General features: G+C 44.4%; 1 protein-coding gene across 1 annotated transcript in view; it reads left to right on the plus strand.

Moving 5' to 3' along the window:
* Positions 1-27,936, plus strand: part of LOC138261625 (SCO-spondin-like) — a 1,514,343-nt gene that overhangs the window by 199,543 nt on the left and 1,286,864 nt on the right. Inside the window, exons 22-23 of the mRNA XM_069210750.1 lie at positions 13,178-13,312; positions 15,651-15,853. Coding sequence (XP_069066851.1) covers positions 13,178-13,312; positions 15,651-15,853 — 338 coding nt within the window. The remainder of the gene's footprint in view (positions 1-13,177; positions 13,313-15,650; positions 15,854-27,936) is intronic.

Below are 27,936 nucleotides of genomic sequence, written 5' to 3' on the forward strand. Positions count from 1 at the left end.
GGGGGACCAAATGTAATGGGTAGTGATATGGCAGCTGGTGTCTGACCTGGTCCCAAACCCCGTGGAGCAGTAACTCCCAGAGCTTGACTCACTGAAGCTGGTGCAGGTAGAAACGGAGGTCCTGCTGCTAGACTATAACCCGGAATCAGCTGTTTCTGCGGCTGGGGCAACAACTGCGGATTTGGCTCAATCTGCACTATACTTAATTTTGTATATATCGGATCAGGTGGCACCATCAAACTCGTAGTAATCTCTAGTACTGGGACGTCTGGATAAATCCTCTGTATCTGTGGCGGAGGTTGCAACTGTATCTGCATGTTTGGCGCAGTGGGTACACTGATACCATTCTGTATCAAAACCGTATCACTAGTCTGCACTGTATTTGTAACTTCCTTACCCTGCGTCTGGTTCCCAGGACCCGCACTAGTGCTCGGAGCAGTGTCATTTATTGCATAAGGTGGCAGGCGATCATGAAACTGATTAAGAAACTCTTCATCTTCCGAATCATCTTCATCTACCCAAGACCTCTTAGTCTCTTTAGGCTTATCAGAACCCTTGTCTGTCTTACAGGTGGCTTTCTTTCCCTGTGTCTCGTCTTACTGTGTTATTGCTGGAAACAATTTGGGTCCATCAACTTTTCCCCTTCTCCACATTTTGCTCTTGTTGTCCCATCTAGCCTCAGCTAAAGTCTTCTCTGCCCTTTTCATTATCCGCTCAAATTTCTGCTGTCTCTGTCGTATGGCCATTAAATCCCAGACTGCTAATGCCTCATACTGGGCTGGTCTCGGAGGTGGTTTTTGTACACTTAACATCCACCGCAAGTTTTCTAAAATCCTCGTATTGAACGTTCTGTGCTCCGGAAACGCCAAACATCCCTCCTTCTCTGTTAATTTGGCCCCACTGCTTCATCCATAGGCAAGGCGACTCTCTTTTCTTCCATAACTATATAAGCTGGAGTACCCTCAGGTGGTGTAGGCTCCCCCTCACTCGCCATAATGTATGCGTCTCCTTTCAGAGCGCTCTTTAAAGCTTTGAAGAAATTAATTTTTGCGTCTTTTGTTTTGTTTAGAATCTGATCAGAAAGTGACTTTAATTCCCAGAACACTCTTCACCTGCCTTTCTCAACCTATTGCCTCTCACGGACAGCTGCCAATCTGTGCGCGACCCCTCTCAGCAACTGACCTATCCCAGCGCGGCACTACTGACGTCACACTCACACACTGCAGCTGACAAACTCTTGCGGCTTGTCCTTACACTGGATTCACACCAAACTAATGCAAAATTATTGCGAGCACCTTTAACAACAACAACTCAAATTTGCCGGTTTACTACAGGAAGGGTATATATACAGTTGCTTCAGAACTTTACATAGATTTCACTTGAAGCCTTGGCCGCTACTCTTCAGTTCCCGCACCCGCAAGTAGAATTCGACCCGCAAATCCTACTCTCGACTTGTCAATGGTTTGTCCTAGTGCACTATAGAACTTGCCAAATCTCCATCGAAGGTTTCACACCTGCAATTTTGACTCAAACTCGACTTGTCAACCACACCCGATTGACCCATTAAACCGCACAAATTACAACATAAACCCAAGTGTCTCCTACACTTGTCAGTATAGTCCGGAGTCTTAGACCATGACTAGTCCGTATATTACCAACTGTTAGAAATGGGGTCTTTGGTTGACAGTCAGGTTACCCCCTGTTCAAGCAAGGACCCTCACGCTAGTCAGGGTAAAAGAGAATCACCCTCAGCTAACCCCTGCTTACCCCCTTGGTAGCTTGGCAGAGCAGTAGGCTTAACTTCAGAGCGCTAGGTGTAAAGTACTTGTACCAACACACACAGTAACTTAATGAAAACACTACAAAATGACACAACACCGGTTTAGAAAAATAGGAAATATTTATCTAAACAAAACAAGACCAAAACGACAAAAATCCGACATACACAAGTCAAGTTATGAATTTTTAGAGATTAAACTCAAAAATAGTGCTTAGAAACAAAAATGCTTTGATGAGATGTTAACACGGCGTCGTGACGGAGTCGTTCCCAACAAGCCAACACCAGCTGCGCCGGACACGGAGTCAGGTAGACCCCCAAGTACAGTACCTTTGGTGAAGAGTGAAAACAAGCCGATGCGCGAAGTCGGGGATCGCGGCGTTTGTGCGAAACGTTGAATCCGTGCACTTCGAGCAGCGTTGGTCACGACGTGGTGCGGCGACTTCCACGGAGTTGCGGACTTCAGCGGGGTTGCAGCGGCGTCGGGCCTGCGAAGAGCGTCGCGTTCCAGCGAAGGTCACGGCGTCAGGTGCAGGCGGCGTTACCGGATTCAGCAGCGGCATCGGTCCGAAGTCGTCAGAAGTCGATTTCCTTGGATTCCACCAGCTTTTCTTTCAAGGGCCCAGGGACTGGATAGGGCACCACTTGTCAGAGCAGGAGTCTCTCCAGAGACTCCAGGTGCTGGCAGAGAGAAGTCTTTGCTGTCCCTGAGACTTCAAACAACAGGAGGCAAGCTCTAACTCAAGCCCTTGGAGATTTCTTCACAAGATGGAAGGCACACAAAGTCCAGTCTTTGCCCTCTTACTCTGGCAGAAGCAGCACTGCAGGAAAGTTCCACAAAGCACAGTCACAGGCAGGGCAGCACTTCTTCCTCAGCTATCAGCTCTTCTCCAGGCAGAGGTTCCTCTTGGTTCCAGAAGTGTTTCTCAAGTCTGTAGATTTGATAGCCCTTCTTATACCCATTTTAGTCTTTGAAGTCACCTTTCTTCAAAGGGGACTCACACCTACTTGTGAAATCCTGCCTTGCCCAGGCAAGGCATCAGACACACAGCAGGGGGTTGGAGCCGGCATTGTCAGAGGCAGGCACAGTCCTTTCAGATGATAGTGACCACTCAACCCCTCCCTCCTAGCAGAGATGGCTAATCAGGAAATGCAGGTTACACCCCAGCCCCCTTTGTGTCACTGTCTAGTGTGAGGTGAAAAACAACCCAACCGTCAAACTGACCCAGACAGGGAATCCACAAACAAGGCAGAGTCACAGAATGGTTTAAGCAAGAAAATGCTCACTTTCTAAAAGTGGCATTTTCAAACGCACAATCTTAAAATCAACTTTACTAAAAGATGTATTTTTTAATTGTGAGTTCAGGGACCCCAAACTCCACATGTCCATCTACTCTCTAGGGGAATCTACACTTTAATCATATTTAAAGGTAGCCCCCATATTATCCTATGAGAGAGACAGGCCTTGCAACAGTGAAAAACGAAGTTGGCAGTATGTCACTGTCAGGACATATAAACCACATTACTATGGTGGTCATTCTGACCGCGGCGGTCGCAGCCCGCCATGCTGTCACCGCCGAATGACCGCACCGCGGTCAAAAGACCGCAGCGGCCATTCTGGCTTTCCCGCTGGGCCGGCGGGTGCCCGCCAAAGGACCGCCCGCCGGCCCAGCGGGAAAGACCCTGCAACGAGGAAGCCGGCTCCGAATGGAGCCGGCGGAATTGCAGGGGTGCGACGGGTGCAGTAGCACCCGTCGCGATTTTCACTGTCTGCTAAGCAGACAGTGAAAATCTTTGTGGGGCCCTGTTAGGGGGCCCCTGCACTGCCCATGCCAGCGGCATGGGCAGTGCAGGGGCCCCCAGGGGCCCCACGACACCCGTTCCCGCCATCCTGGTTCTGGCGGTGTAAACCGCCAGAAACAGGGTGGCGGGAAGGGGGTCGGAATCCCCATGGCGGCGCTGCAAGCAGCGCCGCCATGGAGGATTCCCTGGGCCAGGGGAAAACCAGCGGGAAACCGCTGGTTCCCCTTTTCTGACCGCGGCTTTACCGCCGCGGTCAAAATAGCCCAGGAAGCACCGCCAGCCTGTTGGCGGTGCTTCCGCTGCCCTCCGCCCTGGCGGTTTCAAACCGCCAGGGTTGGAATGAGGGCCTATATGTCCTACCTTATCCATACACTGGACCCTGCCCTTGGGGCTACCTAGGGCCTACCTTAGGGGTGCCTTACATGTAAGAAAAGGGAAGGTTTAGGCCTGGCAAGTGGGTACACTTGCCAAGTCGAATTTACAGTGTACAAATACACACACAGACACTGCAGTGGCAGGTCTGGGACATGATTACAGAGCTACTTACGTGGGTGGCACAACCAGTGCTGCAGGCCCACTAGTAGCATTTGATTTACAGACCCTGGCACCTCTAGTGCACCTTACTAGGGACTTACTAGTAAATCAAATATGCCAATCATGGATAAACCAATTACATACAATTTACACAGAGAGCATATGCTCTTTAGCACTGGTTAGCAGTGGTAAAGTGCTCAGAGTTGAAAAGCCAACAGCAACAGGTCAGAAAAAAATAGGAGGCAAAAAGACTGGGGATGACCCTGCATAAGCAAAAGTCCAACAGCAACCTACCACTTGGATAATTTTTTAGCACAAAGCACCACACTCTTATGAAGTACACCGACTTCCCTACTCTCATACTGCAGAGTACGCCCACTCCTTCTAAAACAAATCACCTGCAATGAGCATATGCTGAGCAAGCGCAAATTCTACACCACACATGTTAAAACGGCGAGAACATTCCCAACTCACTTAGGCAGGCTCCGAGGTCCCAGGAAAGTTAGGGGGAATTTAGAAACACATCATACCTCCAATTTGCATTATTTCAGAAAAACAATTTAAACAATAATTTTCCGTCCTAGGGCCCCAAAGGGCCTAAACCATCGCTCTGCGACCAGAACTGCTAACGCGTCCCTTTATGATCAATTATTACACATTGGGACTCGTTTTAGGCCAATGAATATTTTTACCCTGTTGAGAAACACCTTAGGACGAGATAGCTAATCAACATGTCAATTAATACGTCAATAATGTCGTCAATATTTATCACAACAATGCATTTCACTTTAGTCAAAGTCATTAATCAAATTCAAGACACCACCATGACCTTGCAGTCATGAATAACCACACCAGTTTATTATGAATTTTAGTGATTTTATTCCCTATTTGGTTACAATACTACGAGTAAATGTATTAGTCTCAAAACCAAGAAACACAATATCATAGTCACAATATGGCAACTCTGGTAAGATTTCATCAAAGCAAGAACCACAAACATTAGAATATAGCACAGCACAAACATAGACTGTCATTAGCAGAGCACATCAGCGCATTGTTCAACAAAACATTAATTCGGTCATTTGTCTATTTGCTCAGTCTAGTGAACCCCTCTCAACTAACCTCAAATTAGCATTGGCATGTTGGACTTCATGCAAAACAATTTAGTAACACCAATTTGGAAAACATCTGGCTATGGTCTCTGTCAAAAGAAAAGTAGTTGGTACCTAGAAAGGAAAAGCAAACAGACAATCACAATTTCATTGTCATATAGTTACCCTCCAAGTTTGGGTCAGCACTCAGGCTCTGTCTTCGTCTTCAGGACATCGGTTGATTCGCCATCAAAAGGGATTCAGCTCACGGGAAGGGGGCACTTACCTCATAAGGAGGAATAGTGTAAATGGGCAATCTAAGGACAAAGATGGTTCTAGTTCTAAGTAAGATCAGCAAAGTCAATAGGCAAAGTGACAAAGTCTCTGGATCATATCAAATCGCATCAGCATCTCCCTAATAACTAACTCATTTCCGTGTGTCAAGGAGTTTTATCCCTTTTTCGTTGTACATTCCCCTAAACCCTAATTGGACATGGGGTTGCACCACACTATTTTTAACCAATGAAAATCACAATGTCATCAAATTTGTTACCCCAAACAGTTCCCATGTATTTTATTGGTGCTTATGATTGATGGCTTTAGCGGGTGGTATGTCCGGTATGATTTCATCGTCTTGTGGTCCTTTGCACATCTTCGGTCAGTGGCTCCATTGTCCGTACCGGTTTTGGCGACCTTGTTAATCTTCACTGTTGCATTTAGCTAAAAAAATGTTACTATAGGCAGGGTGAATTTCATGAGAACGGATCTACTGCAGTTACATTCAGCTTCTAGCTTTTGGAAAAAAACAAGAGTTGATGTCCTTTAGCAAGTCAGCACACTGCACGTTAGAAAAATACATTTAATATGAGAGTCAGGCAGCTAGGCCTCGACTCATGCTAACTAAGGCCTACTGATTTATTAACACGAATCTAATACATTTAGCCTTTCAACGTTAATGTAAAATCTCAATTAAATAAACATTTCACCATTATTAGTCAGTTTCATTAATCCCCGTATACATTGACGGCCACTCCCCGTGGTCACATTTCAAGTGCACGTTTTTAGCAAAACATGTTAATACAGTTTCTATGCGGCATCATTTTATATTAGTTCATAAACATTTCATGTTAATATTGATTATATAAGCTACGCTCTCTCAGGATAAATCAGGGATTAGGAAGAAGAGCCATCCTTGCTGTAGCCTGCCTTCTCACAGGGCAGTAAGCAATGTAGTGTTGGGGGGCAGCAATCCCAAGAGTCTGCCTGAATGACAGGCGAGCAGCCCTAGTAACGCCTGCTCCACTGTCTTCAGTTTAGACGGTGAGCGTATAAACTGAAAACAAAAGCCCTGATGAGACTCGCTACCCAATGCAGTGGACACAGGCTCAGTGGCGTAACAAAGGCCCACACTGCGCCCACGGTGCGGGGAGGGTGGTACCGAGCTCCAGGCCCCCCTCAGCACAGTACACTGTGCACGGGGCGGCAGGCCTCCGACTCGGTCATGGTGGGAGGGGGCCCCCTCCAGGTAGTTTGCATGGGTCCCCTCTCATGTTTTGTTACCCCACTGACAGGGCAAACTGCCCCTTAACCATCTCTTGTTGGAGATCAAATCGGAGGAGATTTCTTAAAGTAAGAAACATTTTGATGCATTTGTTTGTTTCTATAAATAACTATTCCTCCATGATTTTACCATATGACATTCAGTCAGAAAGCATTCTCTGGATTTTTTAGTTCACTTCCCGGGCTCCTCAGAATCCAATTATAGATGAGGTGTGGCCTAACAGCCAAAGCAGCCTACCTTGCAACTGGGGAAGAAGTTTGTGTCCTGGCATCAGCTCGACATCCTGTGATTCTGGGCAACTCCCTCAAATTCACCACACCCCCTTCCTAAAAAATAGGAGTCTAATGTTGCTTAGTGTAGTCTGGTGCTCATGTAAAGCCCTCCAATGCCCTTGGTCCATGTTTGCCATCTATAAAAAATAGACATGTAAAACATCTGCTTTCCAGTTTAATTAATATAACATGTTCTGCATGATAATATTTAAACGTTGCTCTATGACCCCATGTTGTGTATGTTTGTTAGAAGGATAGTTCAATAGTTAATTAATATGTGTACATATAATATAGGGACACGATTTCAGCATTTGAAAAGAAAAAAAAGGCTACTAGCCAGTTTGCACTATATTTTCTGTAATACAATCGCCATAAAATCTGCTTCATAGTTTGTTTTGCATAGCAAGTCCTGGATCACGCCACGCTCATATCTGCCCAATGATATGTGATTTTCCAGTGACGTGACATTCTTATAGTATGTCTTCCAAAATTTGTAATGAGCTTTATCTTTTCGCACAATGTGGTATGTCCATGCTTTGTACAATGTGCCCCCAGAACTATCCTTTGAAAACTGTGTTTCCCAACCATACCTATGACTTTTGCACAAGATGTATCAGGCCTGTTTTTGCACAGTTCCTTTTTTCACTTTAATCTTCTTAAAGAGTTTTTTCAAGCTTCGGATGTAGGTGCATCTGACAATTTAAAAAACATGCATGGGCACAACAAAATTAACATGTTGTTAATGGTTACATTTATGGTAGCCTCAATAGCTATTATCATATGCTTCAATTAAAGAGTATTGAGCCAGAGTGTTTTTTTCAGGCAATGGAAATTTCAGTCAATGCGTGGATACAGAAAGGGGAGCATGTTATAGATATAGTAAATACAAACGGATAAATTAAGAATAACTTTGAGTTAAATGTTGCTTGCTGGGCAGTCAAGACTAACATAATAATTATAACTGTAGGAGGGTATATAGCATGGTGGTATAGTATACACAAAAGGTGTGGAAGAAATGAGTCCACACAAACTGAGCATGAGTTGTGATGAGGGATGATTTTGGCACATTGTTATCAGTAACAATACTTATACATGGGATTACGGGGGCATTACGCGTTGTAGTCCTCTGCCCTGCCTGCGGAAATTATTTGGATTACCTCATTATTGAGTCTACACAGAGCACAAGATGTGATGATCTTATCTCTGCCTTTAGAGACTATTTGAAATATTCCTGAAAGTCGGGTATATTCCCAGTGGAATGATAAATTGAAGGGGCGGCGGGTGGCAGCGCATGTATAATTCTCCCTCTCCCCTGCCTGCGGTGTTAATCCTTGACATCCTGAAGTTGAAATAGCAGAAAATATACACAGGAATATCACCCTGAAAAATCCTCCAGTCACATACAATGTCCACTGGGTTGACACAAACGTGCATTATGGAGCACGGAGCTCATTCCTTTAAATGTACATGAATTAGAGAGGGCATAAACTGATGCCCGTTTTCTTAGCATTTTATTCCTTCTGTAGTGTGTGACTACAAGGGGCATCATCCTTGCCCCAGACCAGAGGCCCGATTTCCTATAGTTTAGGTTAAGAATGGATGTATTGATTAATAAAGTTTGGCACTTTTTAGGAACAAGGACCTGCATGTTGTGTTGTATTAGCATGTACCTAGGCACCCTTGTTTGCAGTTGTTTGCAGTGTTTTACTACAAGGCATGTTCACCTATTTGATTTGCAATACTTGCTAGTAACTGCGCATTTTACTGTGAACTTGTTTTTTTCATCTTTTTTATTCCTTTCCTTAAATAGGTATCCATAATCTATTACTGCCACTCAGGTAGCCCTTGAGTGTTTGGATATTAAGTATCCCTTTCCAGTAGTGGGATAGAGCAGTAGGGAGCTCACTGTTGCATTGGTAGGGATCCTTGGCCCTGAAGAATGCCCCAGACCAGGTTAGGCTCATTGTGAGGACAGAAACATGTTGGCTTTTTCTTAAAATGGGGTGAGTCATTATACTCACATATACAGCTGATTTATTTTTTAACCTTACCAACGGACACCACTATTAAAGGTGTATTAATAGTTTAATTCAACTGGATCCCAACATTATCTAGAAAACTTTATCTAACAACTTCCTCTGGGTGTATATCACCATGAGGTCGAGTCCGCCCTGGTGGCACTGTCCGACTAGGGTGGGGGTAGGTGGTGTATGATGAAGCATGACACTATTACTTGTGTGAGACCACCTATTCCATAAGGAGGAATTCCTCGCATAGGTTCCAACACAACAGTCCTAAATAGAACCCCAATAAAATATCGACAGGATCACAACCAAAGTGGTTGTGACTCGTAGAGTGATCTAATTTCCTCCACACCTTTTGTGTATACTGTTTTGACGTTGGGAGGATGTGTGGAGGTTTCACTTTTCATCTCTCTTTTTGTGTAAGGTGAGTATATAGCATGCCCTTGTAACAAAGTAATGGAGCTCAAGAGAGTTTTACGTGGAGTGTACAAATATGGAAATAATTGTCTTGTAAGTTGGCAAGAACAGTAAAACCTTTTTTTTTAAGTGTGAGGCTTTCATGATTTTAAAAGAAACAGAGATACAAATTGATGCACCTTCAGTCAACATGCACATTATAGGAAAGGATTCCTGCTAACACTCAGGAAGATGAATGGCAACAGGTGACCTCCCACTGGCTCAGGGACTGAAAATTTGCTGCTTCTGCTGGTGTTACAACCCCCAAGGGGCAGCACTTCAGGTGGCAGGGAATCCCTGGTGTGCAGCTGCTGATGGACTGTCTCTGCTATGCAGTGGGTTTTCTGTAGGGCAAGAACCAGTTTGAGCTGTGATTTGAAATGAACAGGACTGCTGTAATCTTTGGGTTGTAAGTGGGCAAAAAGATGAGCTTTGATGTGAACGGACTAAATAAGGAGGAAAGGAGGAAAGACTGAGAGAGGGAGGAAGGTCAGTGAGAAAGGAATAAAGGCAGATAATTAAGTAGAAAACATAATGGAAAAGGACATGTGGAAAAAGTAAGAATAAAATGATTGCAGAAAAATTTAAGCTCAGAAAGAAACATGGAAATCTTAAAATAGGAAAACTGAATATGCATGTAACCATGTGTGACAGCGACAAATGTGAGCCTGGGTGAGTGAGAAACGTATTTAATGTTGTTGGAGTGGGTGGATTAGTTGGGGTGGCTGTCAGGAAGTTATGGTGCCATTTTTTATATATTGTAGCTTTTGTTGATGACTGACTGTAGGTGGCATAATGATCCCTACCCTTGTCATTCTGTTTGTGTTCTTTATGTATTTCTGGCTATATGTTGCATGAAGGTGGCCCTGCGTCACTGATGCACAATACTGATGAAAATCCTTGCAATATGATGGGAATACCTGGTATTTGACGCTAATACAATATAATAATAAAAAGCATGACTAGAATCTGGCCATGTGTTACAGTAGTACACAGGAGTGCTTGGAAAATTGATGACACTTTGGAAATCTATATTTGCCAAAAATAAAGGAACTCCTGTGTATGTGAAAAATGATACACTTATGTATGGGAAAATTTAGCTTATTTATGCAAAAGGAAAACTGGGTATGTCATGGGTATGTCTTTTGTCAGAAACTGAAAGTAAGATGCTTCAGACAAAATTATTGCATTTATGAAACACACTCAAAGTTGTTATTTGTGGGATCATTTGTGACAAAATCTGGAGTCGTATTGCTGATCTGTGTTGCTTGGTACCAAAGTACACTTACTTTTGAGGCTATTTTATGACTTGCATTGTATGCAGGGTACTTCATTGTACATATGGAAACAGCTTTTTAACTAATGCTGTTGAAGGCTTGAGCATGTGGAATTGGTGTACTTTGTCTGATCCAGTATGATTTATTTATGTAGTTGAACAGCAGCATTGTGTTAGAAGCCTGCAAGACTTGTCGAGCTTGTGTCTTTTGATCTGTGATTGTAAAATTTCTATTACCTAATTTTTCCATTGTACCCCTTGTAAATGGATATCAAATCATAATGTAAGGTTGAGCATCTATATGGAAGAGACAGAAAGGAAAAAAATACGTAAAGGAAAATGCAGCATGCATTTTAAAAATGATAAGCCATGTGAACTTGAAATCCTAGATTTTTGTAACTACCTGTAGGACATATAGACCCTCATTATGACCCTGGCGGTCGGTGGTAATATGGTGGAAAGTACTGCCAACAGGCTGGCGGTACTTTCCACCATATTATGACACTGGCAGTTTGGCTGAAGCCAAACTGCCAATGTACCATACCGACCGCCCTGGCACTCTACCGCCTGCGGGATTATGACCCCACCTACCGCCGTGGTTTCCGTGTCTCCCTTACTGCCACAAAAAACATGGCAGTAGGCACTATCAGTGACAGGGAATCCCTTCCCTGTCACTGATAGAGGTCTGCCCCGTCCCACCCCCCTCTCCAGATTCCCCCAACCCCCCTTCCTCTCACCCCCCCATATATTCACGCCCCCTTCACACAAGCACACACGCATACACACACCCATTCCCACATTCATCCACGCATGCATACATCCATTCACACACACATCCGCTCACACGTTCATACATACACGCAGACACGCGTTCACAGAACACAACATACAAGCACTCACAGCCCCATACATGCACACACATTCAACACGGAACACACACCCCCATACACGCATGCACAAACATTCACACACACACAACACCCCCCACCCACCTCCCCTGTCAGAGCACCCACTTACTTGTGTTTAGGGGGTCCTCCGGCAGGAAAGGGACGGGGCGCTGCTGCCACCAGCAGACAACCACCAGGCCGTATTATGGGTCCTAATACGGCCAGCGGCGGTCTACTGTGTCAGCAGCGCCACCTTACCGCCATCAGCCAGATTTCCACCATCCTTCTGGCAGAAATCCGGCTGTGGTCATAATACGGTGGTCTTTTGGCGCCTGTTGCCGCGGTAGTAGGCGTTTTTTTCTGCCAATGTCATAATGAGGGCCATAGTTTTTCAGGCAATTCTTGGGATGATTGATTATGCTGAAACATCTACCATTTACCACCTTTTGTGCCAAAGATTTGTATATATATAGATACATATATATACATATATACACGTATATATGTAATAATATATAGTATGCGCATGTATATGTGTGCACGCACACAGTATTTAAACAATGTAAGCAGACTGAATTAAATATCACTAAGTCCTATGCAAAATGTAGTGCTCTTCACACCACTTTCTTCTGCAGTCTCTCAATCATACATTTACACTCTTTGTCTCCCGATATCTTTTTGAATCTCTCCATCTGCATTTGTCACACCTCATTTCTTTTCACTCTCGTCGGCATGCACTTCCTTGCATCTCCTTCACTTCATCACCCAAAGCACACACACACAACACACACACTCACCTGTAAGCACTGCATTTTTTTTTTATTCGGCCCTGGCAGTCTTTCGACAGCTATGTACCTCCTTCACACACTTTAGCAAAAAATCCTAATTACAGTTGGGACATCTGACCATTACTCTGTGCGCTCCACAGAGAGACCAGGGACTGGATGAGCAAGTGTTATTTTATATGGAACGCTGAAAATCCTTGTGCTGTTCCCGAGACATATCATTTGTATAACTAAGGTGCCTGCACCCCAGTTGAGGGTTTGACTCTGTGATCTAAGGACTAAGGTCCAAGGGATTCCTGCCCATTTTTTGTAGAATGCTGAATGTGGCAGACCACTGACAGTGTATTTTTTAATGAAGGATAAACAATACGTACCAGATGCCCATAACTGAGAGGAGTTAGGGTTGGCAATATATCTATGAGACACGGAATGGGAAATTGAAGATGTAGAAAGTATACACATATACATTATAAAATAACAACATACAGTTGGTAAACTAGGCCCACTGGAGTGTACTACCAGAATATCAAGTTTTAAATGTCATCCTACATAAATATCACACTCAGAGTATCAACTAGCAATGTACCGTAAAGGTACCATGTTCTTTTAAAGCGAGTTTGAAAGTAAAAACTTACGGGTTGGTTACTGCATTGTTTATATTTTGCCTAAAAGCAGTATCTGTCGTTAACAGTGATGCCTCTCTTTGTGCAGGCAAGGAAGTAACGGTGAACGGTGTCACTGTCAGGATCCCAAAGACTTACAGTGGCAATGGTCTGATATTGGAACGGGCTGGTCTCTTCATCATGCTGATCTCTAAGCTTGGCCTAACAATCCTCTGGGATGGAGGTAAAAAAACACCACGTGTAGGCATATTATACATTGGTCATTCTTGATATGTGCCACCAGTCTGGGGCTGACTGATTTATTGGATGAAGGTAAGAAAACTTTCTATAAAGATTCACAAAATACCATTCAAAGATGAATGCAAGAGAACTTCTTTGCTTAGGGTGCCAACCTGTATCATCAGCAACTAGATCTGAAGGCTGGGCGCTATGATTCTCGAGAAGGGGGTATGAATATTTAAACTACCAAGCTGTATCTTATTATCAGTATAATGGACTTTTAATCAAAACCAACAATTGATGGACTAAGCCCTCAGCGATCTAATATACCAAAATTTGATAATTTCTCATGTTTTGCTCTGAGTTAAAATACTGTTCCTCAATTTAGACCAAGCGTGTATGGCTCCAACTTAGTATATTCCATGTCTCTTGCAAACATCTATGCTGGAGCAGACCTTCTGCAGAGTTGAGGATCAGAAAGTTTAGGCCTTACAGATGGTGTTCCACTATTACGCTCTTCTGTGAAATGGAAGTTAATATTCCCTACAAATATCACCTTTTGCTACAGTCCTGCTTAGTAGGGGTTGACCATCCATACAAATGAATTGTGCTCTGGAATATCGAGCACAAGAATATTGTGGCACACCCATATCTTAGGCAAAATAACATTGAAAGAAAAGTGCATATGGGAAAGTATACATTTACTATTTTAAACTCCACATCTTTGTACCTTGAGGATACATATATTATCAAGGTACATATATGTGGATTTAGGTATAGAAAATCTATGCATTCTTGCTGTTTGATATTTTACTCCCTTGATATTTTGGCCATGATATTAGTGTCGCACAATATTCTGTATTCGATATCTAGGATCCACACCAAAGAAATTGGGAAAGAGAGCTCTGGAATAGTAAGCAACCACTATAAATGTACAGTGACACTTGTAATGGTAATTACTTGCCCCGTCATAAATCAAGGTTCTCAAGCTTTACCAGGGTCTCAGGCTGCAAGAAGGAGTCACAATATGAATGACAAATTTTAGGGGAGATTGAGGAATTATCTGTACAACTGAGCACAGTATAGCTAGCCCCCCAAGAAAATCTTAATTTCTCAATGGAGCCTCGGAGTTTCACTTGTAGTCCTTGGCATTACCACATCCTGGAATTACCGATACCCGCATTATTGATAACTTCATGGATGCTTGGAATAAAGCCATGTTTGCTGCCTGTTGGTACAATCAACCAAGGTAAAAGAGTCCATTATTTTCATGTGGCTGGTAAGGAAAAAGCACCTGCCCTATACATATGAACAATCTGTTTTAAAGATGCTTCTTCCATTGCTTTTGTTAATCCATCGCCCTTTTCCTGTGAGACTTTGATACTTGCTTTCCACAATCTCAAAGGTGCACTAGCCTTAAAATGACATTGGCTAATCTTCCATGTCTAAAGCCCCAATAGTACTCTCTCGCCGTTGATGGGCTCAAGTTAAAATACTAACCCCAGTCTTTGTCCTTCGCACTTGAGATTCACCTTGAGTTTGGTTTTAGGCCTATTCAAAAAGCAAAAAGTGCCCAATACCTGCTGGGCATGGCCAAAGTGAGTTCGTGGCCATGTGGTGTGGGCATTAGTTGAGGTGTTTGGGGTATGCACTGCTCCCATTGTCCACTGTGCATTACCAAAACGAATGTGCTATAGTGTCCTAGGCATAAGAACTGGGTTCTGACCATGCCAAAGCCACATCCTGCATCAAGCACCTGTTGTGCGCCAACAAAAAAGTGTGCAGTGACGTTTGTGAGCATTCGCCCAGTCTCAACTGAGCATGGCGGAATGCTAATAGTGTTGGGATATGCGATGCTGCCAGTTATGTAATCAATAATGTCATTATAGATGTAATCTATGAAGTTATGTGTGAGGTTATGAGCAGTGTATTGGCTTTGGGAGTTAAGGTTTTGTGGCTAAGCTAACAGGGTAATTTCAAAGGCTTCTAATGGTTTGTGGCACAGCAACATTGTTTTGCTTCATTGTGTTGTCTGACTGCTTCAAACACAGTCGTTCGTAATCTTAACTAAAGTTTTTACCATGAATGTACATATGCCCACTCTCTCACACAGACAAACTTACAAGAAATGTATGTACTTCACCGGCATAAGCCATCTATGATATGTTTCTGACAGCATCACTATAAGTCTTAGCTCACACTGAGTTGGAAGCAGTGGGCTGCAGTTTCCTATTCCCATATGGAGGTTACAGTTCCATCACATTTGCAGGAGACACCCACTTCATTGCTTTTATTTTCAGGGATGTAGTCTGAACTGAAAAAACATGTCTTCGTCTCTTCAGGAACGCGTGTGTACGTGAAGCTGGTCCCCTCACTCCAGGGGCGTGTGAGTGGACTGTGCGGGAACTTTGATGGGGACACCGAGAATGACTTCACCAGCAGGCAGGGCATCATGGAGCCCACCTCAGACCTCTTCGGGAATTCCTGGCGGATCAGCCTAATGTGCCCCGAAGTGCACAGCGATGACTTCGAACACCCCTGTACGGTAGGTGGTAGAGTCTACAAGAAAAAGAGCTATTAGCATTGTAAATTCCTAACTGGACTTTTCTTGCCACATACATTGAAAATGAAAAGTAAAACAGTTGACATAAGCGAGACGATTCAAATTGCCATGGCCGCCACGAGCATGAGCGCGCAGGAAACACACAAAAGGAAAAAGAAGCTTGCTCACAGTCAAACGTATCGCCAAAACTGCAATTATTCATGTAACAAAGTCAATGGCCAAGCGGGTAACAAAACTGCCCCAAGGAGGGACAAATGTTAAGAATTACCAATGGTAACAAAGGATGTTTGAAAAGCAAGCCCATGAACGAGTGACAGTGATGGGCATACGGGGGCGTGGTTAAAAGCCCACAGAAACATTACAACAGTCAAAGCGCTTGTGCGCTCTACCTAAAAATTTTCACTGGATCGAAGCTATAGCAAGTGTATTGTGGAGCGTGGAAGTAGTGTTCACGCGCATTAGGAGGGGCTGCAGCTCACAGTGGCAAACGGATTGGTTGGCAGATAGTTAAATGTTTTATGTGCTGCGTGAGGGTTCAGTGCTGCCCTCTGGATGCATCTCCTGGGAAAATTAAAGTGCATTTTCCCACATATTGAACCACAAAGGTTGGGGGAATAGTAGCAAATTATTTTTTTTACTTTGGGTATTTATTAAGCCTGTGTGAAAAGTGTAATTACGCCAGTGATATTTGCAAAATGTATGAAGTTTCTTGACATTTCACATTTGTTTTTTACGTTTTTTTTTACCCTGCGAGCAACTTGCGTTAAGATTGTGTGCAAGATACTGTGGCGGACTGTTTCGCAAATAAAAAGCATAGCCGAGACTCATGTTTTGCTCGAACCTGTCTATTGCCAACTGTATCTCGTGAGATGGCTTTTACACGAGGTGTGCGCTTAGGTGAAGGAAATGATACAAGATGTAGAGCAATCAAATATCGCTATAAAAGTGTAATTTCACGAGATATCAATTACACTCGTGAGAAAAACCATTTTCAAGTGTGTACGCGTTTCGAGCAGTTTCGTGTTTGATGTAAACAACGCTTGAGAGGACATCAAGGCAAATGTTCAGTTCTATTTTGTCGTCTTTGCTGGAGTTAACATGGAGGCCATTGACTAGCTTGGATAATTCTGCTAGGAATGATGGGTACAAATATCAGGAGGAGTTACCGTCACACGCAAATGATGAGCTGTGATTGTATTTAACTGTGTGTGGCTGCGGGCTTGCTTAAACTCAACGCTTTCTTGCTGGAAGTTTTGCCGGACAAGAGAAAATTAATGTTAGGTGCAGCACTCTGGGACACTGTTTATGCATACAAGTGTGATGTTTGCCAGAGATTAGGTCAAAATGGGACTCCATGTCACCAAGGATGGATTTCTCTAGTCTTGGGTTATCATTAAACACCCTACTGCATTCTGGAAGTTGTAGTCCAGGTTAACCTCATGTGCCTTCTCATTGTTGATATGGCGTTAGCTGGAAAACATAGGGCAGGGAGGACGGGGTCCATAACTTTTCAGATCGGAAACCAGGAAGTGAAGGACGTTGTCTGTTATAGGTTATTGGTCAGCCGACTTTATGTTAAATGGTCCCCCTGGAGTGCGCCAACATCATGAGCAGATGGGCAGACAGGGGTGCCGAATTTGCAATGTGCACCGGCAGGGCTGAAAGGGCGCAGGTTTTGGTTTTCAAGGTTAAGCTGATGCAAATAAATTAGCCTAAAGTATGGCAACCCTTGAAAGTCTGAGTTTTTAAAATACAACTTTAAATTTCGATATATTCTCTTTATCATTCTTGTATATCTTCACTATGTACTTAGGCATCTATGCATTTATTACTTTAATCCTAGTATAGCAGAAAAAAGCGTAGACTCTCTCCAATGCACTACTCTATTTGTCACCCTATACCTCTCTCAATATATCCTCTACCTCCACTCTCTGACTCATCCCAAACCTTATTCTACTACTATGATCTCCCTAATCCATTTCTAAAGACTCTTACCTTCTCCATCTCTCCTTGTCCTCATCCCAAACCTCAGCTTACTACTATGATCTCCCAAACAACACTTTCTAGAACCTTCTCTCTCTATCCCTCTGTTATTCTATTCAGTCCAACTTAAAGACTTGCATGGCCACTGCTCGAATTAACTCATATTTCCATATACTATTCCACCAGTAATTGTTTTTGGATTCCGGAGTAGCATACTACTTGACGAAATGCACTTCAATGCTTGTCAGAGGTAGTAAGCACTATATAAATGCAATTACAAATAAAATTACAATTGGCAAGAGTCGAGATAATCTCTATAAAGCGGGCCACCAGTGGTGACAGTCAACTCTCACCAAATCAGATGGTCCAAGGTTCCCCCCAGAAAACTTTCAAATGAAATGCTTTTAAAAACACACCTTGTCATCACAGTCTGTTTAGGAAGGTAACATTCTAATCATACTTGCCCTCTGAAGGCAGATTTTAGAAGATCAAAGGTTAGTCTATATGTTTTTACGATAAGCTGATTTAACAATTACGAGCCCTGTCCTTGCTGGACTCACTTCTGTAGGTCAGCGAGGGAGCCAGTTTGGTGCTTAGAATTTTTGGCAATAGGCCTTTGAGAGTTTTTGAAAGAAATAAAAACACACAATTGAAGGACCTAGCTTGGCCTTTATATGGTTCATATGCTGATTAAATGACCCTCTATTGTCGATGATGACCCCAAGATATTTTTAATCGTTCTTCACTACTGATTCCCCACTTATGCCCCATGCCCCAATTTTTAAAAAATTGTTCTTCCAAAAATACGAATTTTGGTTTTATTAGGGTTGATTTTGAGTTTATTTGCGATTGCATAGGTGTGTAGTGCATTCAACATTCTTCACAATCTGACACAGGTCTTATTCATTAGTTATAAATCATCTGTGTACAGGATGTTAATAACCAGTTTGCCTCCCAGCTTGTGGAGTGCACATTCAATGGATAAAGGTTTCCTGCGAGGTTAGAGATAAAGAGGTTAAAATAGTGGAGCTAACACACGCCTCTATTTCAACCAGACAAAGTGGGTATTTTCTGTATAGCTTGCTGCCATCACCAATTTTAACCTGTAATCAGGTACCTCTATGCACATATTGAATAGCTATTAGTAAACTCAGGGAAATAACCCCACTTTGCCAACTTATGACATAATATTTCTCTTGGGACACTGTCAAATGCTGATTTGAAGTCCACAAAGTAGGTATGCAGAACCATTTTAGCAGTGAAGGGGTTCTTCATGCACAAAGAGAGCGCCTTAAAGTTGAACAATTTCCCTGAACCTTGATGAAAGCCTGTTTGATTTCAAGGGACCAGTATGGCGTCAGAGGACCACCATTGTAGGCCCTGTAGCAACAGGCTGGCAAACTACCTCGCCTTGTAGTCCAAGAGGGCTAGTTGGCCTTTGTCTCCTCTCTTATAGATATGGTGGATTATTGATCTCTTCCAAAAGTCTAGGACTGCCTGACTGCTCAAAACTGCCTTGTAAACCAGACAGGTTAGCTGCCCAGAAGTCTGCAATGGCTTTGTGAGCTACTGAAGACTAAATAAATTGTGTATTGTTACCAGACACCCCTACGCCCAGCATCATTGAATTTATTCCTAATGTCCATATATCTTCTGTCAATTTCTGAGATTTCGGTGTGTGTTACAACTTTCCTAGAAACTGGCCTGGTTTTATTTGCAGTGGTCTGTTCACGCCCATTGGGCTGTGGAGGATGGAGTAAGGCACATTTTTTTACTCAAGTTGGTCCAAAACTTGTACTTGACCTTTATGTTCATTGTGACCCTGCGTAGGCCTGTTGATCAGTACAGGAGGATATGTGTGGCCACAATAAGATGTGACCTTTATCCCACCAGTCTCAAAGCTTGTCTCTCTGATGAAAGATGGACTGAACCTGAAATTGCTGAAACCAGTGTGGGCTCTGGACACTGCATGCCCTTATTGGTAAAGTTATATTGGCTCTGTATTGGAAGATTTAATTTATGGCAGTTCAGTTAAGCCTCTTAGTGGTCTGTGTACATTTCCACAACTGACGATGCCATGCCTTCCTCTAAATATATATCATAGTTGAAAGAGAAGCTTATAAGAGAATTTATCAAGCTCAGGCATTTGAATTTTTTCTGAGTACTGCCTGGCTTTTGCTCTTTTTGGGAAGCTTGTTTGTCTTCTTCCACTGGGCTGTTCCTTTGCTGGTCCTTAACCTGGCAGTTGCCAGACAACTTGCACTGCCCAATATTTTCACCTCTCAGTTTACGCTTAGCTTTTCTGTGGCTGCGTCCCTATTGAAGGATGCCTGGGTACTAACATCCATGCTTATGCGCCTTTGCCTTGGGGCAGTGGGTGTTGACTTTGATGTATTATCTCCATTTTGACTGAGAGCATAAAATGCAACTTACGACCAGGATAAATGGGGGCTACACCTAGGCAAAGCACTTGTGTGAATGCTTGAGTGCTAGGGTTGATCCTTTTTTGCTTTTGCCTTAATTCCTTAAGGGTTGTGTTTATGTTTGAGCTACCTACTGTGGATTGCCTTATCCCAAGCAGGACTGCTGACACCCCCAAAGCTGTAGAGTTTACATTCAAACATACTGCTTCAGCAGGAAGGTGGTTAGCCTTCTGAGGGGTAGACCTTTCTGAGGAGAAATGTCTTAGTCTGTTAACAGGTCTATTTGAACATACTGCAAATTAGGCTCCTACTGGGTCGTGTGGACCAGTCATCCTATCCAGCAATTGTTTCTTTTTGTTAAATAGAAGGTACACTTGCAATGTTGATTGTTTGTGCACCAGGGTGGCTACTAAAATCATTTTTTTCTTCATATAAGCAGTTTCTTTCTTGCTCTTTTTGATTTTTGTAGGCTTTTTTAATGGACAGTATTGTTGAATTATTACAACTGTCTTCCTTACTTTGTGTTCCTGGATAGACACACAGTGTTGTGACAGCGGCAAAGTGACCTTCAACAGGCATAATGAGGGCAAATGGAGCTAGTATATTGTCCTTTTGGAGCCCCTGACTATGTCCAGGGGGAGAAAGCAGAGTGGCTGTTAGCGAAGTAGCGGAACCAAAACAGTTGCAATCAATGCTAGTGGGACACTGTTTTTGCTGAACCTCAACTCGTCATCTTCTGATCATCTGGGCAAAGTGGTGGTGGAGCTGTGATATCAGCTCAGGTCTGATTCATAGGACCCTGTCCGCTGTATTTAGGATGTCTTTCTTGGCATTCTGAGCAGAAACAGGAGGACTGCCTGGAGGACTTTTTTGGGCAAGAGGGTATTTGTAAGATCTGTCTGTTTTTAATTAAGTTACCAGGTTACTAAAGACCTGGAGTAGAACACTTAATTTGTTGATTATTAATGGGCAGGGACAATGTACACAATTAGTGTGTTGCCATGCTTGAGTCTAGTAATGATCAGGTTGAATTTTTCAACGTTTGCATCAATACTGATAGCGAACACTGCAAGAGTGTTCATGAGGTCCACCTGAATGTTGAGCTTTGATAAGTCACTTTTTAATGCTTTTGCTGCAACTTGTAAGATATTTAGCACGTGTCCCAACACCCCAATAAGGAGGCTGGTTTTCTTCCTCCTTTTTAATGGTTGTGTTCCAATTTCCCAGCACTAACAATATCTTTGCAAAAGGAGTGGGTAGGCATTTTGGTAGTAATCTGGCTACGGCAGGGCTCAGCTACAGTCTCCTGCGGGCCACCAATGTTAAAAGGCAGGGGACTGGCTGTGTTGTCAGCACTGTCCATAAAGATGCCCCAAACAACCAGCTGGGTAATTGGGGACAGTGTTGAATTTAAATCTGTAGCAAGTGCCGCTGACCTGGGTTCCCAGGCCCTCTGAAACGGTAATGTCCATAAACACAAGAAAGCATTTCTGAGCAGCCCTCCATGTCTTCTCTAAGTATTGGCACTCATGCAGGGCTTACCAAAGGAGCTAGAACAGCTTTGAGAAACGCCGGGTGATTTGCTGTCTGAGGAATGCTTGACTAGGCTGGCAAAACTTGTAAGTACTGGATCCTCTTTACCCAGCGACTGGGGAAAGTTACTATGGTTCTTACTTGTTAGGTGGTTCTGAAAAAACACTCCCTGTATTGAACTCTTGGGCCTACTGTGAGACATAACGAAGTCAAGTGTGTTAATGGTGCCCAAATGCCTTCGGGTTTCTGGAGCTTTTGATGCGAAATCCTAGACCTCATTGGTCTTGTAGAGGTTGATTTAATATTTTTCTTACAGTTCAGAGCTTGATGTTTCCACCTTCTCTTAGTGGCTGTGGCAAACAAGTCGGGGGGCATTGGCCTGCTTCTCTCTGACCCAGTTGCCAGCTTTGTGAGCTGGTTGTGGTACTGGCAGCACCTGCAGCACACATTAGATAATTAATTAGCTAATGGATCCTCTGTAAATGAGTCCTTTGGGGGTGAATCCTCAATAGTCTCAATTATCTTTTTTAATCCAGGCCCAATCTTTAAACCACTTGTTTCCTCATGGTAAGGGTTATTAGGGAATGTTAACTGGGCGGGTTCCATTCAGCCCCTCTGCAATATGTGATACAAATCAACCACTGGTCCTAGCAGATGTTTCAAAAGATATATCAAATAAATTGATTAATCTGATGCTATAATCGTAGTCACATGCCCTCAATCCTGACAAGAGGGAGTGTACCATTCCTAAAATAAAGAGGAGTTCAATAACATTACAGCACACAAAATAATCGATTTAACTGAATTTAAAATTATATTGAAATTAGATCATAGATATAGCTAGATTATTTACATTTCATGGTTGATCCATTGTGTGACCTATACGTGCTTGGAAAAAAGTGCTTGTGCGTACCCGAGAGAAAAAGTAAAAGGAAAGAGTACAGTATCAATTCCACGAAGTAAAGTAACAAACATTGTAATATAGGGCCTGTCTGACAGTCCTTCTTTAGAATCAATCAATTGCCATCCACGGTACATGGGTACAGGGCATAAATCAATGTAGTCCCTTTGTGGATCATGTAATCAGTCTAGGCTGTAGAAATGGGGGTTGTCGACGTTTCGGCCCTAGGCATGTGGAGGCCAATTAAAACCTTATGGGTGGGTCTTCATCAGGACAAATTAAAGCATGAGAGTAGCAACCTAGGTTCAATAATAATCCCATGAGGAACACTTGTGGGACATCATGTGCAAGGTGAGCAATCACTGGCTCTTCATCCGTGGGGGGGCCACGGTGATCATATACCTGACGATTCAATTGGATGCAGCCCTGAAAAGGTACCTCATTCGTCTGCACCTACCAATAAGGACAATTCGATTTGCTTTCAAAAAGGATCCATTTGATTCAATCACTTCAATCCGATTCAATTGAGTATTGGCTCTCTGTGATAGAAAGTGTCTTTACAGCGTCTGCGGCTACGGGAACTCTATACACTCCTACACACAATGCATGTTAATTGTTGGCCTCAATACACAAGCATGCACAACATACACTTGAAATGTTAGTGCTAGGATTTGGGTTAGCGCATAGAAGTGGAACTCTACATAAGTGGAGCAGGATGCCTCCATTCCAGTGACACAGATAAAAAATTCTGGTGACAACAATAGATTCAAAAAGCACAATGTGAAGCCACCACCGATCTATGTGCTAAACCAGTGACAATGGTGCTTTTTCATTAAAATGAGGGTTGAGGGCACACTTGTTGCCCAACTCAGGTCCAGAAAAAATCCAGGACCTTATCCAGGTCAGGGGAACAAGCCTATGTTCGCATGCTATTAGTGTAATGCTGTAGCCAAAATCAAAAACCAGGATACCAGATGCATGCAGTCAGACACTGAGGGCAGAGGAATACAACTGTAAACCATGCAGGTCAAGCAGTGATTTACTACTGATAGCACAGATGTACGGTGGAGCATAAAGCAATAGTGCATATTCAGCTTGGATCCCGAGGCTCAACCTATCCAATTGCACAAGTAACACTTCATTACTTGTTCTAGTGCTCAATTTACTTAAAACAACTAATTATGGGGGCCCAAAGTGTTTCGAAGGAGCCTACTGCCAGCACTGCTAAGTGCCGGAGTTGCCAAATACCAAGGCTGCCTAATCCTGATTCCACCTTATGCTCTTTCTTACACTGTTCTATACTTCCTGTCTCCTCACCTCACACTTCCTGATGCTTTATGTTCTCTGCTTATTTCACTTGCCACTGTTTTCCCATCTTGCTCTTCCTTCTTCTTTCTCTTTTTTATGCACATTTCTCTATTGCACTGGGCCAGATCCAAGGATTAAAAATAAGTCCCTGCCCCCAAAATCAGTGCAGGTGTCCTTCACCCACAACCTGTGGTTCACATTCAGAACTGCTTGTAGCGCAGGGAATAAACTAGCATTAGTAACATCAATAGTTTTGGCTTATATCATAAAGTGTCACTCCAGTCACTGGTTAGTTTAGACCCCAGTAAGTCCTCATACGAATATGAGTCGTAACAACGCATGCTGGAACCACACATGCCTAAACAACGCGGTAGGAACAACAACTGCGTTGTTACCACCAATGCCTTTACCACCAATGACTTAACAATGATTTTTCGTTGTAAAGGCATTCCTAGTAAAGGCATGCGTGAACGGCATGCGTGGTTCCAGCATGCAACTCTCCCACCCCTAACACAATCGTACCCTAACCCCCACCCCAACCCCTAAAAACAATTCTACCACTACCCCAACCTCCACCCCTAAAACTTAAACTACCCCAACCCCCCAACCCCGCCCCTAAAACGACCACGTCCCCCACCCCCCTAAAACCTAAACTACCCCGACCCCCACCCCTTTCTGCCCCTAAAACTACCACAACTCCCACCTCCCCTTAAACCTAAACTACCCCGACCGCCCCACCCGCCCCTAAAAACTAAAAATAACCGCCCCCCCACCCACGCCCATAAACCTAAATTACTGCTACCCCCAAACCCAAAAACTAAAATACCCGGACCCCCAACCCCACCCCTAAAACTACTGTGACCCCCCACCCACAAAACCTAAACTACCCAGTCCCCCCACCCTGCCCCTAAAACTACTACGACCCCCCTAAAACCTAAACGGCCTCAACACCCCCCATCCCTGCCCCTGAAACTACCCCAGCTCCCCACCCCTCTAAAACCTAAAGTACCCCGACTCCCCACCCCCACCCCTAAAAACAAAAAATTCCCCCACCCCACCCCTAAAACTAAAAATGCCCTGACTCCCCACTCCACCCCTAAACCTAAACCACCCCGAACCCCCACCCCCAAAAATTTAAAATAACCGGACCCTCCTCCCCTGCCCCTAAAACTAAAAATGCCCGACCCAGCCCCTAAACCTAAACCACCCGACCCTAAAAACTAAAAATACCCGCCCCTAAAACTAAAAATACCCCGATCCCCCACCTCGCCCCTAAACCTAAACCGCCCGATCCCCCACCTCCAAAAACTAAAAATACCCGACCCCCGCACTTCTGCCCCTAAAACAAAAAATGCCATCCCTGCCCATAAACCTAAACCACCTGACCCCCACCCCCAAAAACTAAAATTTCCCCCACCCCATCCCTAAAACTAAAAATGCCCGACCCCCCACACCGCCCCTAAACCTAAACCACCCGACTCCCCACCTCCAAAAACCTAAAATGATCTGACCCCCCCACCCCTGCCCCTAAAATAGCCCCAGCTCCACTTACCTGATCACATCCAACGACGAAGCCGACTCCCTTCTTCTGTGCCCTAACCACGCATGTGCGTTGTACAGCACATGTATGGTTAAGGCACTGATCAAGGAATTCGTGGTTAACGAAAGCGTTGTTCCGCTTTCGTTGTCCACGACTTTCTTGTTCGGGAGTCGTGGTTGGGGATGTTTCCCCCTCATACATGCACAGGACTCATACATGGACTCATACATCCATTCACCCTCCCCGTGAGTCATTCTCACATTCACCCACCTACCCACCCACAAAGAAACAGACACAAAAACAAGCATTTGTAAGGTAATTTAAAAGAATAAAGGTAAAAAGATAACATGTTGCCACCTTAACGTGTTAGGCTAATGCTTCCAAAATAAAAATAAAAATAAGCATAACTACTGGTGGCCGTCTTGCAATGGCATTGTCCATACGATATTGTAGTGTCAAAGTTCCAACATAGCTGCCACATTTACAAGAAACTTGGTGGCCATCTTGGAGTGGTAAAAACAATACTAGACTATGCACAGTATCATTCCAAGAGGCTGCTCTGTATACATTGCACTTGGTAGACATCTTTGAGTGTCTCACTGTATCTGATAGAGACTTCTAGTTGCAGATTCCTTACCTTAGAATTTCCCCCAGGCGTTAGACTGGATCAGGAGATTTTTCTTCTAGCAATACCCTTGCGCGTCGGTAGGTGGCGTCGGTCAACTCCACGGGCATCGTTCGCATCGTAGTCGCAGTGATGACGTCGGGAGTAGTATATAGACGCTGCCTTCGTGCAGTGACATCAGTTCTTTTCATTCCGCGCCACGCACTGACCCAGAGAAGAGCTACCCTGGTCTCTTTGTGACCGACTTCGACCAGTTTATAGAGTTTTTGTGAGAATTCTTGGTGCGTCGAGGATGTCCCCCAAGACCATTTTCAAGCCCTGCGAGGACTGTCACAGCACGATGTCGGTGACGGATCCTCATCGGGTTTGTCTGTGGTGTCTCGAGTGTGACCATGACCCGAAGTCGTGCTCCAAGTGTCGGGCCATGCACCCGAATGCTTTGAGGGAGCGGTCCCTAAAGCTAATGGCGGCCCGGCACTCGACTCCGCCTAAGTCCTGGTCTCGATTGAGAGGAAGGTCTTGAGACCGTTCGCGGAGCCATCACCACTTGTCTTCTTCTAAATCTTCAGGTGCAGCTAAGAAGAAGAAGTCGAAGAAGTCCCATTGATTTCTGACTTTGCCCCGTCGCTCGGCTGACACAATGCGGGAAGAGCGTCAACACTTAAGGCCTCCGTCCTCGGAGCCTGCGTCTGGGTCCGCTCCGCGCTTCCCCAAGTTTCCCAGAGCCGGAGGGACCCCTGCCCAGCTTAAAGAGTTCTATGAGGCCATTCGCCTCATCTTTGGGCCCAAGGGGTTTGGTTGAGGGGCCTTTGGGTTCCGCGCCGGCGGCTTTGGCTCTGTAGCTACCGAGGTCCCCACCGGATCCGCCTGCACCCTTGAGACCTTCCCCGGCGCCGGGTATTTGTTGACGCTCCCGAGGTCGGTAGTGCTCACTATCGGCGTCAACCCGATCCTTATCCCCGACGACTCGGAGCGGCATCGGCCGACACCGCCTTTGTCTTCTATGGGGCCTATTCGCCCAGGGTTAAATTCGGACCCTTTTTCCTATGGGTACAAATTCGGGGAGGGATTGGAGGGCTCCCTGGACCCTTATCAATACCAGGATGACCCATCTTTGGAATGGGCTCAGGAATTGGGCAACACCAGTGGTCTGGAAACTTTTCCTGATGCTGGCATGCTGTCTCCTCCTACGGTGGCTACGGCAGAGGGAGCAACTTATGGTATGGTGGTCAGTAGGGCAGCTGAGGTCCTTGGCCTTGAGCTTCCTACTGTAGATGTCAGGTCTAATCTCCTGACGGAAGTGCTTCAGCCGGGGGCTTCCACTTCAGAACCCCTTTTGCCATTCAGTGAAGCCCTCACCGATGTCCTTTTGGGTACTTGGTCCAAACCCAACACAGGGGCTCCTGTGAATAGGACTATGGCACGCCGCCATTGGCCCGCTCTGAACGCACCTAAATTCCTGTCCCAACACCCCACGCCTGAGATTCTAGTCATCAAGCCTTCCTCCTCAGGCGCATTCCCTTCCGCACCCCTAGACAGGGAATCAAAAAGGCTGGAACAGTTTGGCAACAAGTTGTTTTCTTCCTCCAGTCTTGCGCTGTGGTCTATGAACACTGCATTCTTTTTGGGCCGCTATACCCACTCTTTGTGGGATACGCTTGCGCAAGTCCTGCTGGAGATACCGGAGGAGGCCCGTGCTGTCATCTCCCAAGCTGTGAATGACTGGAGATCTTCAGGACTATGTTTTAAAGG

This window comes from Pleurodeles waltl, chromosome 10, assembly GCF_031143425.1.
Source record: "Pleurodeles waltl isolate 20211129_DDA chromosome 10, aPleWal1.hap1.20221129, whole genome shotgun sequence".
NCBI lineage: Eukaryota > Metazoa > Chordata > Amphibia > Caudata > Salamandridae > Pleurodeles > Pleurodeles waltl.